An 18,765-nucleotide genomic window follows, 5' to 3' on the forward strand; every position below is an offset into this window, starting at 1 on the left:
TATGTATTTTAGCTGTTAACCCATTTTCAGATATAGGATTTGAAAATATCTTCTCCAACTCAGTAGGCTGGTTTTCATTTTGACGATGGTTTCCTTTGCCACTCAGAAGCTTTTTAGTTTGATGTAGTTCCATTTGTTTATTTTTGCTTTTGTTTCCATTGCCTTTAGAGTCAGATCCACAAAAACATCACTAAGTCCTATGACAAGGAAATTACTGCCTGTATTTTCTTCTAAGGATTTTACGGTTTCAGGTCTTACATTCAAGTCTTTAATCCATTTTGAGTTCATTTTTGTGTATGGTGTAAGATAGTGATCTAGTTTCATTCTTTTGCATGTGGCTGTCCAGTCTTCCCAACACCATGTATTGAAGATACTGTCTTTCTCCATTGTATGTTCTTAGATCCTTTGTCATAGATTAGTTGTCTGTATATGTTGAGTTTGGTATAAGTTTCTTATATGTGAAATTGTTTATTATTTGAAAGTAGATTGTGCTAAATTAATGCTGAATATTATAAAACCTTAAGCAACAAGAGAGTCAGAGAAAAGGTGAGAGCAAAATCAAGAAATTGAGAGACAGAGAAAATGGCTAATAAGCAAATAGTGCAGATGAATTTGAATGTTAAAGCATACTCAATACAAAAGAAGACAGAAAAAAGAAGAAAAAAGGACAAATGTAACTGTAGGGGCATAGAAATTTTCCCTTCTTATCTTCTAGGTCATTTTGCTGGTCTAATAATCTAATTGTCATAAGACAGATTAACAGGAGAAGAATAAACAAAAGTTTAACAACATGTACACCCCCTGTATACGTAGAAGGTGACACAGGAAAACTGAGTAACTCCCCAAAATGGCCAACACCATTGCTTTAAATACCATCTTCAGCTAAAGACAAAAGGAGATGTTGGGAGTGGGGAGTTGGTTATGGGAGGTTACCAGGAAAAGCACAGTAAACAAGAGTAAGGTTGTTATTCAGATTTAAGTCATTGTCTTCTCAATTGATAAGAGCTTCTAAGGGGCCCACCCTGTGGCAGTGGTTAAGTGTGCACATTTCACTTTGGTGGCCTAGGGTTCAACAGTTCGGATCCCAGGTGTGGACATGGTGCTGCTTTGCAAAAGCCATGCTGCGTTAGGTGTCCCACAGATAAAGTAGAGGAAGATGGGCACAAATGTTAGCTCAGGGCCAGTCTTCTTCAGCAAAAAGAGGAGGATTGGTAGCAGATGTTAGCTCAGGGCTAATTTTCCTCCAAAAAAAAAAGAGTTTCTTGAGATTTAGAATCATCTTTCTCTTCCTGTTACAGAAGGGAGACAAGCTTACAAATGGATATTCCTTTTATAAATGTAAATATCTCTTACAAAAGGGTAATGTATACTGGGTCTTCAGAGCTTCTGCTATATCTGCAGTATCTTAAAAATAACGAAGTGGGGCCAGCCTAGTGGCGTAGCAGTAATGTTCGCATATTCCACTTTGGTGGCCTGGTGTTTGCTGGTTTGGAGCCCGGGTATGGACCTACCCACTGCTTATCAAGCCATGCTGTGGCAGGCGTCCCACATATAAAATAGAAGAAGATGGGCACAGATGTTAGCTCAGGGCCAATCTTCTTCAGCAAAAAGAGGAGGATTGGTGGTGGATGTTAGCTCAGGGCTAATCTTCTTCAAAAAAATAAATTAATTGATTAAAAAATAACCAGCTCAAGATATTCCTTATGCCTGAGAGACATATTTTGGGGTAGCAAATTCTACTCCCCTACATAACAAATGAAAAATAGCGAAATGGTGGAATTAAATCCAACTATGTTGATTATTACATTCATGTACTCTAAATACTGCAATCAAAAAGAGAAGACTTAGTCTGAATTTAAAAAAAGAAAAAGGAGGACCCCACCATACCTTCTTGGAGAGATATGTACTTTAAAGAGAAAGACATTAAATAAAAGGATAGAGGGGCCATCCCTGTGGCCGAGTGGTCAAGTTTGCACTCTCTGCTTCGGCAGCACAGGGTTTCGCTGGTTTGGATCCTGGGCGCAGACCTAGCACCACTCATCATGCTGAGGCAACGTCACACACAGCAGAACTGTAGAACTAACAGGACCTACAACTAGAATATACAAATATGTGTTTCAGGGATTTAGGGAAAAAAAGAATAAAAGAAAAAAAAAGGATGGAAAAAGATATACTATGAAAACACTAAATATATAGCAGATAAAGTAGTCTTTAGAACAAGAAATTTTTCAGAGGATGAAGAGGGGCATTTTATAATGGTTATGAGGTCAATTTACCACAGGACATAAAAGTCCTAAATGTGTTTTCACCTAATAATAAAGGTTCAAAATGCAAAAAGCAAACTTGTAGAACTGAATTGAAAAACACATTATAATCCACAATTATAGTTGAAGATGCCAATATCACTCTCTCAGTTGATCTATATTGATCTATATAGATCAATTGGATTTATAGATCTAATTGATCTATAAATAGGCAAACCATTTAGAATGCTACAATCAAGAATAGCAAATTACATATTCTTTTTCAATGCATGTAGACCATTTACCAACACAGGTCCACAAAAATGGTCTCAATAATTTGAAAAGATTGAAATCAGGGTATATTCTTTGACATCAATGGAATTCAACAAAAATCAATTACAGAAAGATACCTGGAAAATCTCTAAGTTTTGGAACTTGGAATACTTCTAAATAACTCTAGATTAAAGTATAAATTAAAAGAGAAATTAGAAAATATTTTAAACTAAATTATATTTAACACACAATGTGTCATAATTTGTGGGATGCAGGTAAATTGGTGGTTAGAAGGAAATTTATGGATTTAAATGCTGTATTAGAAAAAAAAGAAACCACTAAAATCAATGTTGTAAACTTACAACTTAATTAAGTAAAAGAAGAAGAGCAAGTTAAATCCAAAGTAAGTACAAGGACAGAAACAATTCAAATATGAACAGGATTCAATACAATAGAAAACTGTCAAACAATAAAGAAAAACAATGTAACAATAGCTATTTTTTTAGAAGATTAATAAGACTCTAGCTAGTCTGATCAACACACACACAAAACTACAAATTACTAACATCAGAAATGAATGAGGGGATATCACCACAGACCCTGCAGGCATTAAAAAGATAAGTGAATATCATGCACAACTTTACATCAATTTATTCAACAACTTAGATGAAATAGACAAATTCTATGTATGACATATATTATAAAAAATGTCTCAAGAAGAAAGAGAAAATCTTAATATGTCTATTACCATTAAGGAAATGAATATATGCTTTAAAACCTTTCCATAAAGGAAATACCAGGCCCAGATTGTTTCACTGGCAAGTTTTATCAAACATTTAAGGACAGTCCTAAACAAATCTTCTCAGAAAATAAAGGAAGAGGGAAAACTTATCTACTAATATTATAAGGCCAGTATTACCAAACTAGGCAAATAAAATGCTTTACCAGAGGAGAAAAAATATAAACATAGACAAATATCCTTATCAAAATATTATCAGTTGTATCTAGTAATACATGAAAAAAGATAATACGTCCTGACAAGTAGGGTTTATTCCACAAATGCAAGCTTGTTTTAATATTTGAAAATCAATGTAATTTATATATTTAGAGAATTGATGATAAAAATCATCTAATCATCTCAGTAGACAAGGGAAAAGCATTTGCCAAAATTTAATGCCTATTGACTGGGATGAGGGTTGGGTTGGGGGAAGAGATTAAGTATAAAAGGTTATAAGATAACTTGTGAGAATGATGGAAATATTCTCTATCTTGAATGTTGTGGGAAGTCTAATAATGAATACTGTAGGGGAGGAAGAAAAATTTTCCCCGGACTCATGTTGAGTTCTCCATCTGGGACCCTGTAAATTAGACTGGCAAAAGACAGATAAACAAGAGAAAAACAAACGAAAATTTATTAATATGTATACCGCACATGTATATATGGGAGTAAGCAGTAATGAGTAATCCAAAGGGGTGGTTAGAACTTGGGCTCGTATATTACCTTAGGATACACAAAAGAAAAGGGGTTTGGGGCTTCTGGGCAGGGGAGGCAATTTATGGGAATGTGACAAGGATAAGTATGTTAAACTTGGATTGTCACATAAGGTTTGTTATTGCAGATTTATGTCCCTCCCTTCTTTATTAATGAATTGTTAGGAATCCTCCTCCTCCTGGTAGGGGAGAGGAAGACACCTTTTAGAAATGGAAATTTCCTTTATAAATGTAAGTTTCCTTTACAAAAGGAAAACTTATGCCCTGTTTTTAGAGCTTTTCCTGCATCTGCTGATTCTCAATGTGTTTTAGCTAAAAATAATCATGTGCTAAAGATGCGTATTTTGGGGTGGCATATTCTGGAACCTTCAATACGTTTATCAAACCTCATCTAACAATGCACTTAAAGGGTTGCATTTTATTGTGTGTAAATTTTACCTCTATAAAGAAACCAGATTCCACCAATTTTTGTTGCCATTATTTAGTGGAAGAATACAGCAAACATTTATAAAACATGTTTTCTTACATTGCTAAAGGCAATTTTCTCTTTATATCGTAAGATTTCTGAACTTAATCTTGAGATTGGCCACTTAAAGAATCATCTTTAGCTCATTAACAATTTGAAATTCAAATAAAGCAGTTCTAATATATTAATTTGGTGGTAAGGATGAACTGTTATATTTGTATAATTTTGCATACTTACATTCTAATATTTCGACACCGAAATTGGGAAGAAAGCTCTGGTGATTTGCTTACTAAAAAGCCCAGGGTCACATATTGAAATGGTTCAGAGGATAGGCAAGTAACATAAAGCAAGCAGGACTGTACAGAGGGAATTGGACCCACTGGAAAGCGAATAACTCACCTAAAATTGTTCAGATTCTACTTTTTAAAAAATGAGTTTCCAGACAAACAAAAGTATCTGAGGGCAGATAAATGCAAAATTTGTGATGCCATCAAATAACCATTAAATTAGAAAGTAGAATGTTCTCTTTAAAGTTACCTTCAATAATTTTTAATTGCCTTTCAGTTTTCTTGATGTGTTTTACACTTTCGTCTTTGTTTTCACTATTTAACTGATTTCATTAGGTGCTAATAGGGGTAATTCAATCTCAGTTCATTTCTTCAAACCATTGTGAACTTTAAAATATTATAATTTTAGATTTGTCACCAATCTGGAGTAAATAATGAGTTTCTTAGACTTTAGGAAAACTAAAGAAATTAATAGTTCTCTCCAACTGGAAATCCGGTAATGTACAGGACACTTTATGAAAGAGGTAGGGGAGGAAGAAACTTTTTTTTCTTCACTTTCCCAGTTCAATAGCTGGGAGCCCTGCAAATTAAACTGAAAAAAGACAGGTTAACAAGAGGAAAAAAATAGATTTCCCTGTATATATGCATATATACATACATACATACCAGGATTTCACAAAGAAAAGTGATTCCAGGAGGCATTTAGAATTTGAGGCTTCTATACCATCTTAGGCTAGACAAAGGAAAAGGGGGTTGGGACTTCTGGAGGAGGAAGGTAAATTATAGGCAAATAAGGGGAGGGATTATATCAAAAAATAAGAATTATTTAGTGAGTGCTTTTACGCAGGTAAAAGTCATTAGGTGCCAAGAATTGTCTCCAGAGCAGTTCTTTTCCTGGTAAGGGAGCAGGAAACACCACTACAAATGGACACGCATCCTGCTTTTAAACAGAAAGAGGGAGGGCAGAGAGCTAACTGCCTTCAGCACAAAAGAATCCTTATGCCAAAGTGGCGTATTTTGGGGGGGCATATTCTGTCCCCTTCAGAGAGAAGCAGGAATACCAGAAACATTTTGAATTAATAATCTTCCTTATGCTCTTTATTAATTTTATTTTAAAAATTTTAGGAGAAAGATGAAATAGAATTGTGTTCTGTTTTCAATTAATCAATCATAGGTATTTATTAAATGCTTATGAATCTGGCAGATCTAAAAACAGTAACTAAGAAATGCTCTATAATGTGTACCTTGAGAGTTGGAATACAGGGCCATGTTTGCCCTGCATATTTTTTAAAATGTTAAGGAAATAAAAATTAATTTGATGTGTTAGGGTATAGGAAGGCTAAAAGTTTTAGAAGAGGTGTGAGAGACATAATGAAATAAGTATTTAAAGCTGACTTGAGCAATGGCACGTCTATTCTGTTTTTGCGTTTTTTCATTCTTAACATTGCTCACATGTTGTGAGCCTCTCATTGCCCCAGGTGATCAAATAGCATATTTTCCAGCGTCATCCTAGGATTTTCTTCTTTCATTGATTTCTCCCCATTCAGCCTATTATTCTGAAAAATCTGTCCAGAGAAGCTGTGTTTATCTCTCCTCATTTATTTTCTGACTTTTTTCTCATTTTGTAAATCTGATCACCATAGGAAAGACAGCAGCCATTCACCGTAGAGAAAGTCTATTTTAAGTACTCACTGCTTAGGGGAAGGTTGGAGACTTTAATCCTTCATCTCCTTTCCTTTAGCAATGCTAGCTGGCAGAGAGCCAGCAGGAAAGTGGAAGAGGAACTTTCAGAAAGAAAACCTTCTCAGTGGAAAGTGGTGGCCCATTATGATGTCGAACAGAAGGAGTTCTCCTGGAATCCGTTTCTAGGAAAGCTTGTTCTGCCACTTTGACTTTATTCAGTAAAAAGAAGAAGATGAAGAAGAAAAGAAGAAAAAGGGAAAAAGAAAGGAAAGAAAAAACTAAAGAAAAATAGTAACAAAAGGGTAAACTTTTCTCTGATTCCCCATAATTAATTTGTTATTGTTGACCCCTATTTTGTTCGTACTTCGTAAATTGAAACCAAAGCACTTAGTGTTAGTTTTAATATGTGATTGTTGTAGTTACTGTGTTTATTTTGGACATGGTCACCTATTATTAATATTTTAAAATGTTAAGTGAGAGGAATGGAACATTTCTAAAAACAATGAGAAACTTCGACTTTTAACTCAGCTTCACCTTAGAAGAGAAAGCTGTTACCCCCTGAACAGCTGTTAAACATTGTTTTCATTTAGTTAGTATTTACCACATTCTTGAAGCACAGTTGGCATCAATTCTTGTCTTTTTTTTCTTTTGTTTTAGAATATAGTGAAGCTAAAGACTAGAACAGATTTTACCTCTCAGCCTGAATGACTGACTGGTTCGGATCTATTTGCAAAACATTTTCAGAGCTCTTTTAGATCATTCTTTGTCATGAATATGAAACTTCTGTTTTCAGGATTGCTCATTTTTAGGATATTTTGAGGAAGTGAATTTATCTCCAAGCTAACGGTACCATTTAAACATTTTCATTAGATTTTATTTATTTATTTATTTTGAGGAAGATTAGTCCTGAGCTGACTGCTGCCAATCCTCCTCTTTTCGCCAAGGAAAACTGGCCCTGAGTTAGCATCCATGCCCATCTTCCTCTACTTTATATGTGGGACGCCTACCACAGCATGGCGTGCCAAGTGGTGCCATGTCCTCACCCGGGATCTGAACTGGTGAACTCTGGGCCACCCAGAAGCGGAACATGTGAACTTAACCGCTGTGCCACCGGGCCGGCTCCTCATTGCATTTTAAAAAGATGACAGAGACAAATCATTCTATGACCTTGGTGCTCCTATTAAACCTGGGTGTTCGAGGGTTTTAACTATATATATATTTTTTTCCCCAGCATTATTGTAAATTTTTAACATGTCGTAAAATTCTCAAATTGATCAGTTCACCATTCTATGCTGTATCAGGCAGTTAGCGTTGTATATTTCTTTCCTTTAATGCTTTCCTTAGGTGTTCTCTTGAAGGAGTTTTGCCAGAGTTTGTTGAACAACTGTTTTTTTTTTAATGTAGATTAGGCAACTATTTTTCGTGTGTATGCACTTCATTTTAGAGTTCCATGATAGCATTAAATGTACGTTTAAATTTTTCTTAACTCTTCCTTTTTTCAGATGATGCTTAGATGGCTATCACAGCTAGTCTTCCCACCATGGGTAGACTCACACATGTGAGGCTGAGCTCGCTAACAAGAGTATATCACTTTAAAGCTTTCTGGCATGTAAGCCAAGATTTCATGGGAGCCTCATAAAAAGCACATAAATCACTATCCACTATGATTATAAGCTTATATTTAATGTTTTGTCACAGAGTTCTTCCATAACCTGGAATAGTGAGCGTTGTTCCCAGGAGCAAATTAGAATACTTTGTAGTTTCACTCCTACCTGACTTCCAACTTGGCACCTCCATGTGTCTGTTATTTTCAGATGAGTCATTGTATATCTTAATTAAGTGAAATAACCTACAAACCATCCTATTAAGCAACTCAGTTTGTGTGTATGTGTGTGTGGTAGCATATAATTTATATAGTTCCTTGGCTTCTTTATTTAAACTGTAGTGAAAAGATCATTAAAATGACAATACTTTCCTTGCCATTAATTAGGACTTATCTTGTTTCCTTGCTAATGGATGCTTCTTACTACTGGAAGAAATAGTTATTTTCTTAGTTCTTCACCAATATTAATTTTCTTAAGATTCTATATAACATTTTATGAAAGAAAGATAGAGAATTAAAAGTTTAGTTAGTAATATCTAAAGGATACTTTTGTCCATCAGTCAATCTTAATACAAAACACTGATCGGGCCTTAATTTTTTTGACCAAATATTTCTTTTATATTCACATGTATAGAAAAGTAAATGTGATTATGTTCATGTTAGGTATTCAACTATTTAGAATTATAGTATCAAATGTGCTTGGGGATGTCAGAAAAACTGAGTTAAATTAACTAGATGTTAACTGAGGATTAGGAGTCAGTGGGATGGAAAATTGTGGCGATATGTATTGACATTATTGAGTAGGCTGTGGGACCAATGGACATCTATGAGCATGGAAACAGCATGATTATGTTTTAGGAAGATTGTTATATGTGCTTGATGATTCTAGCAGATATAGAAAGGATTGATTAGAAGGAAGGAAGATTTCATTTAGGGAGTTACTCTCTTGGCAAGAAATGATAATAGATTCACCTAGAGGAAATGAAAAGTTAAGGAGGTGGATTTCAATGACATTTAGGACACAGCATTGATAGCACTTAGTGACTATTTGGGGAATGTGGGAGGGTGGAGCCAAGGATAAATCCTAAGTTTCTGTCATGGGCAACTGGGTAGATGATAATGATACTGAATCTCTTAGTCTCAGGTTCCTGTGCCCATGCACAGTAAGCCAATCACTAAGACCATGGGTGCTTGGAGTTGGAAAAAGGTTTATTACAAGTTGGCCAAAATGAGAAGGCAGGAGGATAAGTTCTCTTAAATCCGCCTTAACAAGAGAAGAAAGCAGGGGGTTTTATAGAGCTAAGAGGCTTGGTAGGAGGAGTTTTGGAGAAACAAAGAGGATAATCCTGTTTCTTTCACTCCAGATAAGCCCTTGGGCCATCTGACTTCTGGGCATCAAAGACAGTTGGGCGCTGATTATCTGGTGATCATGACTTCCTTAAGGGCATTCTTTTTCTTCTGTAAAACAAGCTCATAAATCCTTGTGACCCTTGAGTCACCCCTCAGGTTAAACAAGAAAAACAGCAAATTGACAAGATTAACCTCTTTTAGTCTTTGTCTGTGTTGGGAACAAGGTGAAAGGTAATCATGTTCTTATTGAATATTTACAGTAACCTTCAGGTACTTGGCTTCAGTAATACCCAGATCCAGAAGAGAGGAGTTAGAATATGTTGGGCCAGTATTTCCAAACATGAGAAAATCTTGTTTAATTTATTTCCACCCATTCTTCTTGCATAGTGTGTACTTTGCCCTCTTTTCCTAGTTTACCAGCTATTTTGTTTTGGGTAGGACTCAGAAGTATTTAGCATCACTGAGGATCAGACAGCTCCATCCTAGGAATTCATAGCTACAACAAACCAACAAAAGTTCCAACTTCATCAAAGAATCTTTGCTTAAAAAAACTAAATGATGAAATGTCTAAAGTCATATGGCTCATAATAACAGGTTGCAAAGTTTATCGTTTTTATACTGTTGACTACTTTATTTTTATCAAGTAAGAAACTTAGGAGAAGTAGGCTCAATTCAGGAAATTTTGTGTGATATCAGTTCCCAACATTTGAAAATATTTGTCAGACTTTGGGTGGTTTGCCACGATCGGCAATTTATGTTGAGGTGATAATGTGAAACTAACCATCCTACTACTTGCCTGACACTCTGTTGGACATTTAAATATTATCTCATTTAATTCTTTCAAAACACTGTTACTTAGTCCTGCTTTATAGGTGAGGAAACAGGCTGAAACAGTTTAAACACTGGAGTAGGACTGGATGGGAACTGGGTTTGCTTTACTCTAAAATACAAGAAATAAGTAGGACTAGTAAAAGTTCTTGAAAACGGACCATGTAGGGGAGGAAAAACCTTTTTCTTCTACCCTCCTAGGTTCACTGGCTGAGTCCTTGAATCAAATGGATAAGAGACAGATTAAGAAAAGAAAAAAAAAGTTTTGAATTATGAGGATAAACATGAAAGTCTCACAAGGAAATGAGTCTCAAGGAGGCAGATGATTGAGGCTTATATACCATTTTAGACTAAACAATGGAAAAGGAGTTTTGGGCTTCTGGGAGAGAAACATAAGTTATGGGAAAGTGAAGAGAGGAAATGTACAGTGAGTAAGGGTTGTCTTTTATGCAGATGAGAGTTTCTGAGGTGATAAGAGTTGTTTCCTGGAGTAGTTCTCTTCCTGGTGAGGGCACACTTTTACAAATGGAAATTTCCTTTATAAAGGTAAATTTCCTTTACCAAAGAGGAAATTGGTACTCTATTTTTAGGCAATCAGAGGAATTAAAGAGCTTTTACTGCTGGTTCTCAATTGCCTTATCTCAAAATAATCCATATGCTTAAGAGACATATTTTGGGGGGGTATATTCTGGTATCCTTCAAGCACATCGATCTAATTTTGAGAACTATAATCTCAAAGATCCATCCTGCTTGTTGAACATGGAATTCCTTCCAATAATGGCTTATGGGATTACAAGTTTAAGAGTTCTAATCCTTTCTCTCTAGCCTTTTTCTCTCCATGGATATTTATGGTTTTGACCATTTTGTTCTTCTTGTGTTATACTTTTCTTTGAGAAAATAAGTACCAGGTTTGTGTAATTATTAGATGTATTGTGACATTTTACATACCCAGTGTCCCATGTTTTGTAACAGATAATTTTGTAACAGACTAACATTCGGAACTTTGTATAACTACTTCAAAATTTTTTTCAAATTTTCACATATATTTTCCCTTGAAAATCAGAAGTAAAGAATCACTTCAATAACCACCTATAACAAGTTTAAGCTGCAATACTGGTTTCTTCCTCATGTATAATTTCTAGGTAGAACCCTCAAACTGAGTGATAAAGGATAGCTTTTATCATCCCTTCCCCATTCTCTCCTTGGAGTTTGCTTAAGAAATAGAATTTTGGAAACACAAATAGGAGATGTGGTTAGATGTGTTGTTTTCTATTATGTCATCTAAGTTGTTTAAAAATTGCGCTTCATGGGGGCTGGCCCTGTGGCCTGGTGGTTAAGTTTCATGTGCTCTGATTCAGTGGCCTGGATTTGGTTCCTGGGCACAGTCCTACACTACTTGTTGCTGGCCATGCTGTGGTGGTGACTCACATACAAAACAGAGGAAGATTGGTACATATGTTAGCTCAGGGCAAATCTTCCTCAAGCAAAAAGAGGAAGATTGGCAATGGCTATTAGCTCAGGGTGAATCTTCCTCAGAAAAAAAAAACACCCTCATAATTTTTACAGCAATGTCTCGTAATGTATGTGGGGACACATTCACTATCATAGACTTCCTTTCCAAGAGTTTGAAAATCTTGGTAATATTTTTAATTATATTAGTTTCCTTTTCACCATTCAGTGAAGCTCTCCTGGCTAATGCCACCCATGCTGTTTGTTTTTGGTATGTGTGTATGTTTTAAACTAATGCCTTAACTATTTTTTTCTCTTTCATTTACTTCCTCTATCTTTGATTCTCTTTCGGAAATTCTCATAAGTGTCCTCATTTCTTTTATTCTTATAGCTCTTAATTATTTGCTCTTGCAGGTAAACCTGCCTATTTCGCCCATCTCTTTTCATTTTTGAACTTTAATTTGTCATTTTGCCCTCCTGGAATATTTTCCATCACCTTCTTCACTAGTCCATGTCCTTCTTTTCTTTGAGACCCCTTAACTCACTCTTTCTGATGATGGTAATTTTATTCACCTTTTCAAAACTTGTTGAAGGGATAATATGTAGTAGGAACTGTGCTAGGTGCTAGGGATAATGCAATGGACATAGAAAGGGTGTCTGACATAACAGCTTGCAGAGACCGAAATAATTAAGCAGTACATGTAATACCATGTGATAAGAGCCATGGTAAAAGTTGTTAAGGGGCACCTAGGAGCACACAGAAGAGGTCTCAACTGTGACTGTGTCAAGAAGAATTCCCGCATATGAATTAGTCAGGAAAAGGGAAGTGATGAAAGAAGTTTTCCAGGCATGCAAAGCCCAGAAGCAAGAGAGAGAGAGAGAGACAGAGAGAGAGAGAGAGAGACAGAGAGAGAGAGAGGGAGGGAGGGAGAAAGTGTATGTGCATGGCACTTTGTTAGTATTGAAATCATTTCAGTATAACTGAATGTATATTTGGATTGTTTTCTGTGCAGCTATAAATACTTTTGAGGTTTCTGGTGTTTATATGTTTATGTTTTTCCTTGGCTCAAAAATAGGGCTTCTCTATTCTACTTTCATTGTAACTTCCCACATGCCATAATTCAGCTGGTAGATAATGAGTGCTTTCTACCTGTTAATGACTAATTTGAGGTGCCTGGGGCAGGTATGTAAATACATTTGCAAGTTGGTTATAATAAGTGAGGATTGATATGTGTGTTTCTCCTCTAATGGGAAAGTCTGAATGTGATGATTATAGTGTATAATTGGCAAACATTCAATTTCAGGTGACTTTTGGTAAAGTATGTAGCATGAGGTATACATTATATTATGCAATTGTACTAGGCAAAGGACTACTCTATTCTAGAACAAACCTCAACCTGGATTTTGAATTAGAGGCTTCTGGCATTGTAGTGATGAAATGGGCCTTAGATAGTAAATAGTCCAGCTCCCTCCATTACAGATGACGAAACTGAGACCCAGAGAGGTAATAAATGAGAGAACTTTAAATTAACTGTGATAAGGATTTTTTTTATGTCATGTTTGTTTTTATTCCTAATTATTTTTTAGTATAACTCCCTAGTTGTTTGCCATTTCTGTTGTTTTATAACTTATGTAATCATTTTTTTATTAATAGACTAGCAAACATGGTATACAGATTATTTTCAAATTGGAAATTAAACAGCTATTAAAGGAGGAGATGTTTGAGCCTCAGATTTTTTTTAAGGAATTCTAGACAGAGAAAGTAGAGATTGTTTTTTATTCTAGATGACTAATGGGAGAGAGCTTAAATAAATAGACTTATTATTGTGATCTAGCTCCTCTCTCATTTAAAAGTGAGTAAAGATAAATCTCCAATTTGTTGTTCATCTTTGCTAAGAGATTATTTTTGTTTGAAACACAACAGTTTAATACTCACTATGTTCCTATTAAAAAGGCAGTGCAATATGAGTATCCTTTTAGACACGAGGACTTCGAGGACTCCAAGATTGGACTGAATCGTTTCTTTCCTTTTTTTTTTTTTGAGGAAGATTAGCCCTGAGCTAACTACTGCCAATCCTCCTCTTTTTGCTGATGAAGACTGGCCCTGAGCTAACATCCATGCCTATCTTCCTCTGCTTTATACGTGGGACACCTACTAAAGCATGGCTTTTGCCAAGCAGTGCCATGTTGCACCCGAGATCTGAACTGGAGAACCCCCGGCCGCCAAGGAGCGGAACGTACAAACCTAACTGCTGCACCACCGGGCTGGTCCCCTGAATCATTTCTTTACAGTCTCTCAGTTTCTAAGTAACACAACTGATATTGGAACATAGTGACATCAGTGCTTTAGTTCAGCATTCTTTCCACTGGTCAGAAAGAGGAGATGGACAAGGGGAGAGAGAGAAGGAAGGAGATGAAAGAGGAAAAGGAAGAAGAAGAGGGAAGGAGAAGAGGAGGAAAAGTGTTGCTCGTTGTGTATTATCTGCCATTCACAGTGTTTAGCACAGTCATACTTCATTACTTTCAATCTTCATAGTAATCTGAAAAAGATATTGTCCCCATTTCACAGTTGAGGAAACTGAGTCTTGAAGTTATATTCCTCTCTTATAGTTACATGGCTAGTATTGGAGATTCTCCAGTCTGTCTTTCCACCGCTGCACAAAACTGATTCTCATGTTGTTCCTTATCTCCCTGTATTTTTTTTAAAGGGATGTTGCAAAATTCACTTTAAATTTTCTTTCATGTCTATAAGAGAAACAGATCAAGAACACTAAAAAACAAAACACTGGCTCTGCACCATGGTGTGTTGCTAGTATCAACACTTCAGGGGAAAAGTATAAACACATTTCTGGACTAAAGTGAAAGTAGGGAATTAAAAGTTAATACCAAAACTGAAGCAAAGCCACGTTTTGTGAAGCACACATTAATAGCAGTACATTGGATCAAAGGATGTGATCTCACTTCATAGTAAAACAGGTCCTGCAAGGCCAGGTAACTCAGGAAGCAGAAAGGTAATTATTCACAGAAGAAAGCAGGTAGTATACTGTTACAGTACTACAGGAGAAAGCCAGAAGGTCACAAAGCTTGCAGGGTAACTGACACAATTTGAAACTGCTTGGCCCCCTTTAAAAAGAAATAATAAAATGGGAGAGAATGAAGCAAGTTTACCTAACACGTCTTTGCAAGGTAAGTGCCAACTGAGTCTAAAATGTTTGCAATCAGAAATTTAAGCAGTGTCGATTACAGTGGGTGTGCGTGTGTGCGCGTGCGCGCACACTCTCGAGTTCGTGTGTGTGCCCCTACCGAGTATCAAGGTGTATTTTGAGGGTAGAGAAAAGAGCGAGATTGTTGTTTCAGAAGCCAGCTGTTTCTGTTGTGCTAGATAACTCCACCAACACAGAAATGCAAATTTGATGGAGAATGGGGAAAGCCTTATCCTTACTCCCTAATATAATGCTTGAGAAATGGTGCAACCGACTTCAGCACATATTCATGGTAAATCTTTTCCAACAAAATACTGATTTTTGTCTCTACCTGTGGAGTTTTTATTTGTAATCAAATTTTACTATCTCTGGGGTTTACCAGCTAACGTCCTTGTAATTAATATGACCATTATTTTTTAAGGTTGAAAACAGGATCTCAGAGGAGAGGCTATCAGGGAGAGCAGTTTATTTTACAAATCCTACTTAATCAGATATACCTTTGTCCTTTGAAGGGATTGGCGTTGTTGACATTGGCTTGACTAGGCTTCTGGGGTTAGGCTTGTTGATAGAAATAAATAAAGGTCACTCACACATTTCACTTTTTTGAGTGAGGAAAGTTCTTTCTTAAAAAAAAAGTCCTGATGCTTATTTGTTGTCGTGATTTCTAATAGTCTACTCTCTTATGAATTATTTACCACCTTTACCACTGACATTTTGATCAAGGTATTTTTTTTTAGAGATTTACCTGAGAATAACATTTCTATGTGTTTAGTTATGGTCTTCTGAAGCTATCACCAAGAAAATCCCAAACCACGCAGTTTTCCATTAAGTGCGTACAATCAAACATATAACTACATCTATGAAATTCAGCACGTATGAGAATGACAATAAAATCATCAGACATGCTTGGTCATAAAAGTGTATCATCCATTTTATAGAGTTAAATTATCTTCCAGAATGCCTGTTTTTTCTTTATTTTATTTAATCCTTTCTCTACTTAACTTGCTTAAAAATCTCAGAATCTTTTTATTTTTGTTTCACAAAAATTTTTTTTGAAATACTGCATAAAATGCTATTATAAAGCACTTTTAAAGACTAATAAAAAGTCATTTAGTACATTCTTTTAAAGAAAAACAACAAAGTAGAAGGCTCATTTAGCTTAATTCTATGAAATAATTTATTTGTATGTGTTTTATGAACAAAGTAGTAATATGTTCATGATTATAACATATACCTTAATTGTATCTATAATATTTTTCCTTGGAAAAGTATATGGGAAACATCTAGGTTCTTAAAGTTGTTCATATAATAATGATTTTGTATAAAATGTGTATGACAGTTTGGCAACTGAATAGCATGTTGTAGGCTGTGGGGTACATCAGCTGTGTCTGTGTTCAGGGATTGACATAACCTAAGGAGTAACCAGGCCTCTCCCCTCTCCCCTTGTCATATCTCTTTGTGTCAGGATCATGGATAATATTTACTTCTTGTTTTAGAGTCCTAGAATGTGTATGGATTTTCCGTGGGTGTTTTTTTCTTTTTCTCTAGCACTTTTATATGCGTTGCGTTTCTGGTAATATGTTCTACTGTGAAAGGGTAAATTTCCCTTTCCCCTATTTATCTATCTATCCAACTACTTTCAGAATGAATAATCAGTATATGTCAGAAAAGTACGCGCAAAATTTAAAACGAGAGCTGTGGTGAATCATTTAAATGTAATGGTTTGAGTTAGAAAACAAAGTGCCTGGATCCGTAAACGTTCTGTGCTGGGGAAGACTGGTGAGTCCGGTTCTTTCTGTCCCGGGGCGTTCTCCTTTGTGCGCTCTGTGGAAACTTTTCAGTAAGGAATGTGTTCTCTTCTGATCTTATCTGAGTTGAAATGTATCCTCTGTAGGTCTACAAATAGTTCAGGTCTATCTTCTTGGAGTATTGAAATGCTTCCATTCCAGTTGTATTACCTTAAGATTATTCAATGAACCTATTAATCGGGTGAGAGTTAATGAGAAGCAAAGGTACTTCAGTTGTTGGTTTTAAATTATTTTGAAAATTTTTTTTAAATTATAAAGGAAAGCACTGTGGGGATAATTTGCTGTTTTATTTGCATGTGTGAAGGTAAGAGGTTTTGATAAGTCTGTTTACTATCTTATAAAGCAAATTAAGATATATCCTGAAGTCTTTATTTGTGGAATGCTCTAACATTATTCTTTTTTCTCTCCCCTACTCTGTCCTCTATCTGAGCTCGAGTTTAAAAATTATCAAAGTAAATGAAGAAGGCATTTCGAAATGTTCTTTAGTTTTGCCTTTGACTTAACAGCATTTATACAAAGATTTTGAGGTTCTCTGAAATAATGCTAATTATTGTCAGCTTTGGTTACAAATGAGTGTTCTCTAACAGAAATGACTGTATTCAAGTACTGTGTTTCATACATTAGAAATATGGATGATTTAAGTATTTCGGCTGTAATGATAATAAAAGACAGTGTCTAGGGGCTGGCCGGTGGAGCAGGGGTTAAGTGCCCATGTTCCACTTCTCCGCCACCTGGGGTTCGCCAGTTTGGATCCCGTTGCAGACATGGCACCGCTTGGCACGCCATGCTGTGGTAGGCGTCCCATATATAAAGTAGAGGAAGATGGGCATGGATGTTAGCTCAGGGCTGGTCTTCCTCAGCAAAAAAAGGAGGATTCACAGCAGATGTTAGCTCAAGGCTAATCTTCCTCAAAAAAAAAAAAAAGATAGTATCTGATCATTAGAACTCCATCATGTGCTTTGAATAAGGGTTTTCTAAGAACATCTATTTAGATTGTCTAGATTTATTGGACCATCTCTAGTAACAACTTGGAGGGCTAGACATAGACATCATCAAAGATTATTCATTTTGGACTACTTCCTGTAGGTCTCTCACCCATTTTTATGTCCAGGAAGCTGGTTGAATGTGCCCTAGTTAGTGGAGCCCATAAGCTATCAACATTTAATTTTTCCCATGGTGCTGGGAATCTATCATTTCCCAAATGAAAGTGAAGACTTTCCAAGGTTGTCTTCAGATTAATGTGAACAGATCGCAATTATCTTTTCAATCATAAAAAGCAATCTCTCCAGCCAGCCTGGTGGTGCAGCGGTTAATTTCTCACGTTCCACTTTGGCAGCACGGAGTTCATTGGTTCAGGTCCTGGGTGTAGACCTATGCACCACTTGTCAAGCCATGCTATGGAAGGCGTCCCACATATACAGTAGAGGAAGATGGGCACAGATGTTAGCTCAGGGCCAGTCTCCCTCAGCAAAAAGAGGAGGATTGGCAACAGATGTTAGCTCAGGGCTAATCTTCCTCAGAAAAAAAAAAAAAAAAAGAATAAATGGTATCTCTGAGTTCAATGCCAGTACAACCTCTCAAGAGATTTCTTTGAGTAGGGGTCTCCCTTGGGCTGCTCAACATACCCTTGCCACTCAGACTGTCTACATAGTAAATGCTTGGATGTTTTTGAGCACCTTCTAGTTATAGCCCTCCTGCCTATGTCAGTTCTTCTTAGTTCTGTAGATCTAGGAAACCGCTTCTCTAAAGGCTACGAAAGACCAGAGCTCAGCAGGAAAAATGTGTGTCAGAAGAGTTGGCTAGACCTTGTGGCATATAAGGCCAGCAGAGAGGAGATAACTCTTCAGCAGCCCACTGAAGGAGAATTTGGCTGTCAGAGTAAGGGGAAAAAAAATCAGTAAAATGATAACACTGTCAAGGTATCAGAGAGCTTAGAGGGCCTTAAGTCCAATATTTTCACTTTGTAGAGTAGCAAACCGAGATGTTTTGAAGGTATGAACACTGTCTTTGGTTTCTCCGAGACAGTGCCAGCACCCAGGTCTCCACCCTAGCTGTCCAAAGCCTATAATTTTATGGAGGAA

The 18,765-nt window shown here is 36.3% G+C and overlaps 1 protein-coding gene across 10 annotated transcripts in view; it reads left to right on the top strand.

Annotated features, from left to right (window-relative positions):
• The window catches only part of NAALADL2 (N-acetylated alpha-linked acidic dipeptidase like 2), a 1,279,597-nt gene that overhangs the window by 363,549 nt on the left and 897,283 nt on the right, over window positions 1–18,765 (top strand). The window contains exon 1 of one of the 10 annotated variants that reach the window (XM_001495653.6): window positions 14,529–14,859. The exons of 8 other annotated variants lie outside the window; for them this stretch is intronic. In XM_001495653.6, coding sequence (XP_001495703.3) covers window positions 14,817–14,859 — 43 coding nt within the window. In that variant the 5' untranslated portion in view covers window positions 14,529–14,816. Of the gene's footprint in view, window positions 1–14,528; window positions 14,860–18,765 lie in introns of those variants that run through there. One more of the 10 variants, XM_070242643.1, reaches the window with a different exon arrangement.

The sequence above is a fragment of the Equus caballus genome, chromosome 19 (genome assembly GCF_041296265.1).
Source record: "Equus caballus isolate H_3958 breed thoroughbred chromosome 19, TB-T2T, whole genome shotgun sequence".
Lineage (NCBI taxonomy): Eukaryota > Metazoa > Chordata > Mammalia > Perissodactyla > Equidae > Equus > Equus caballus.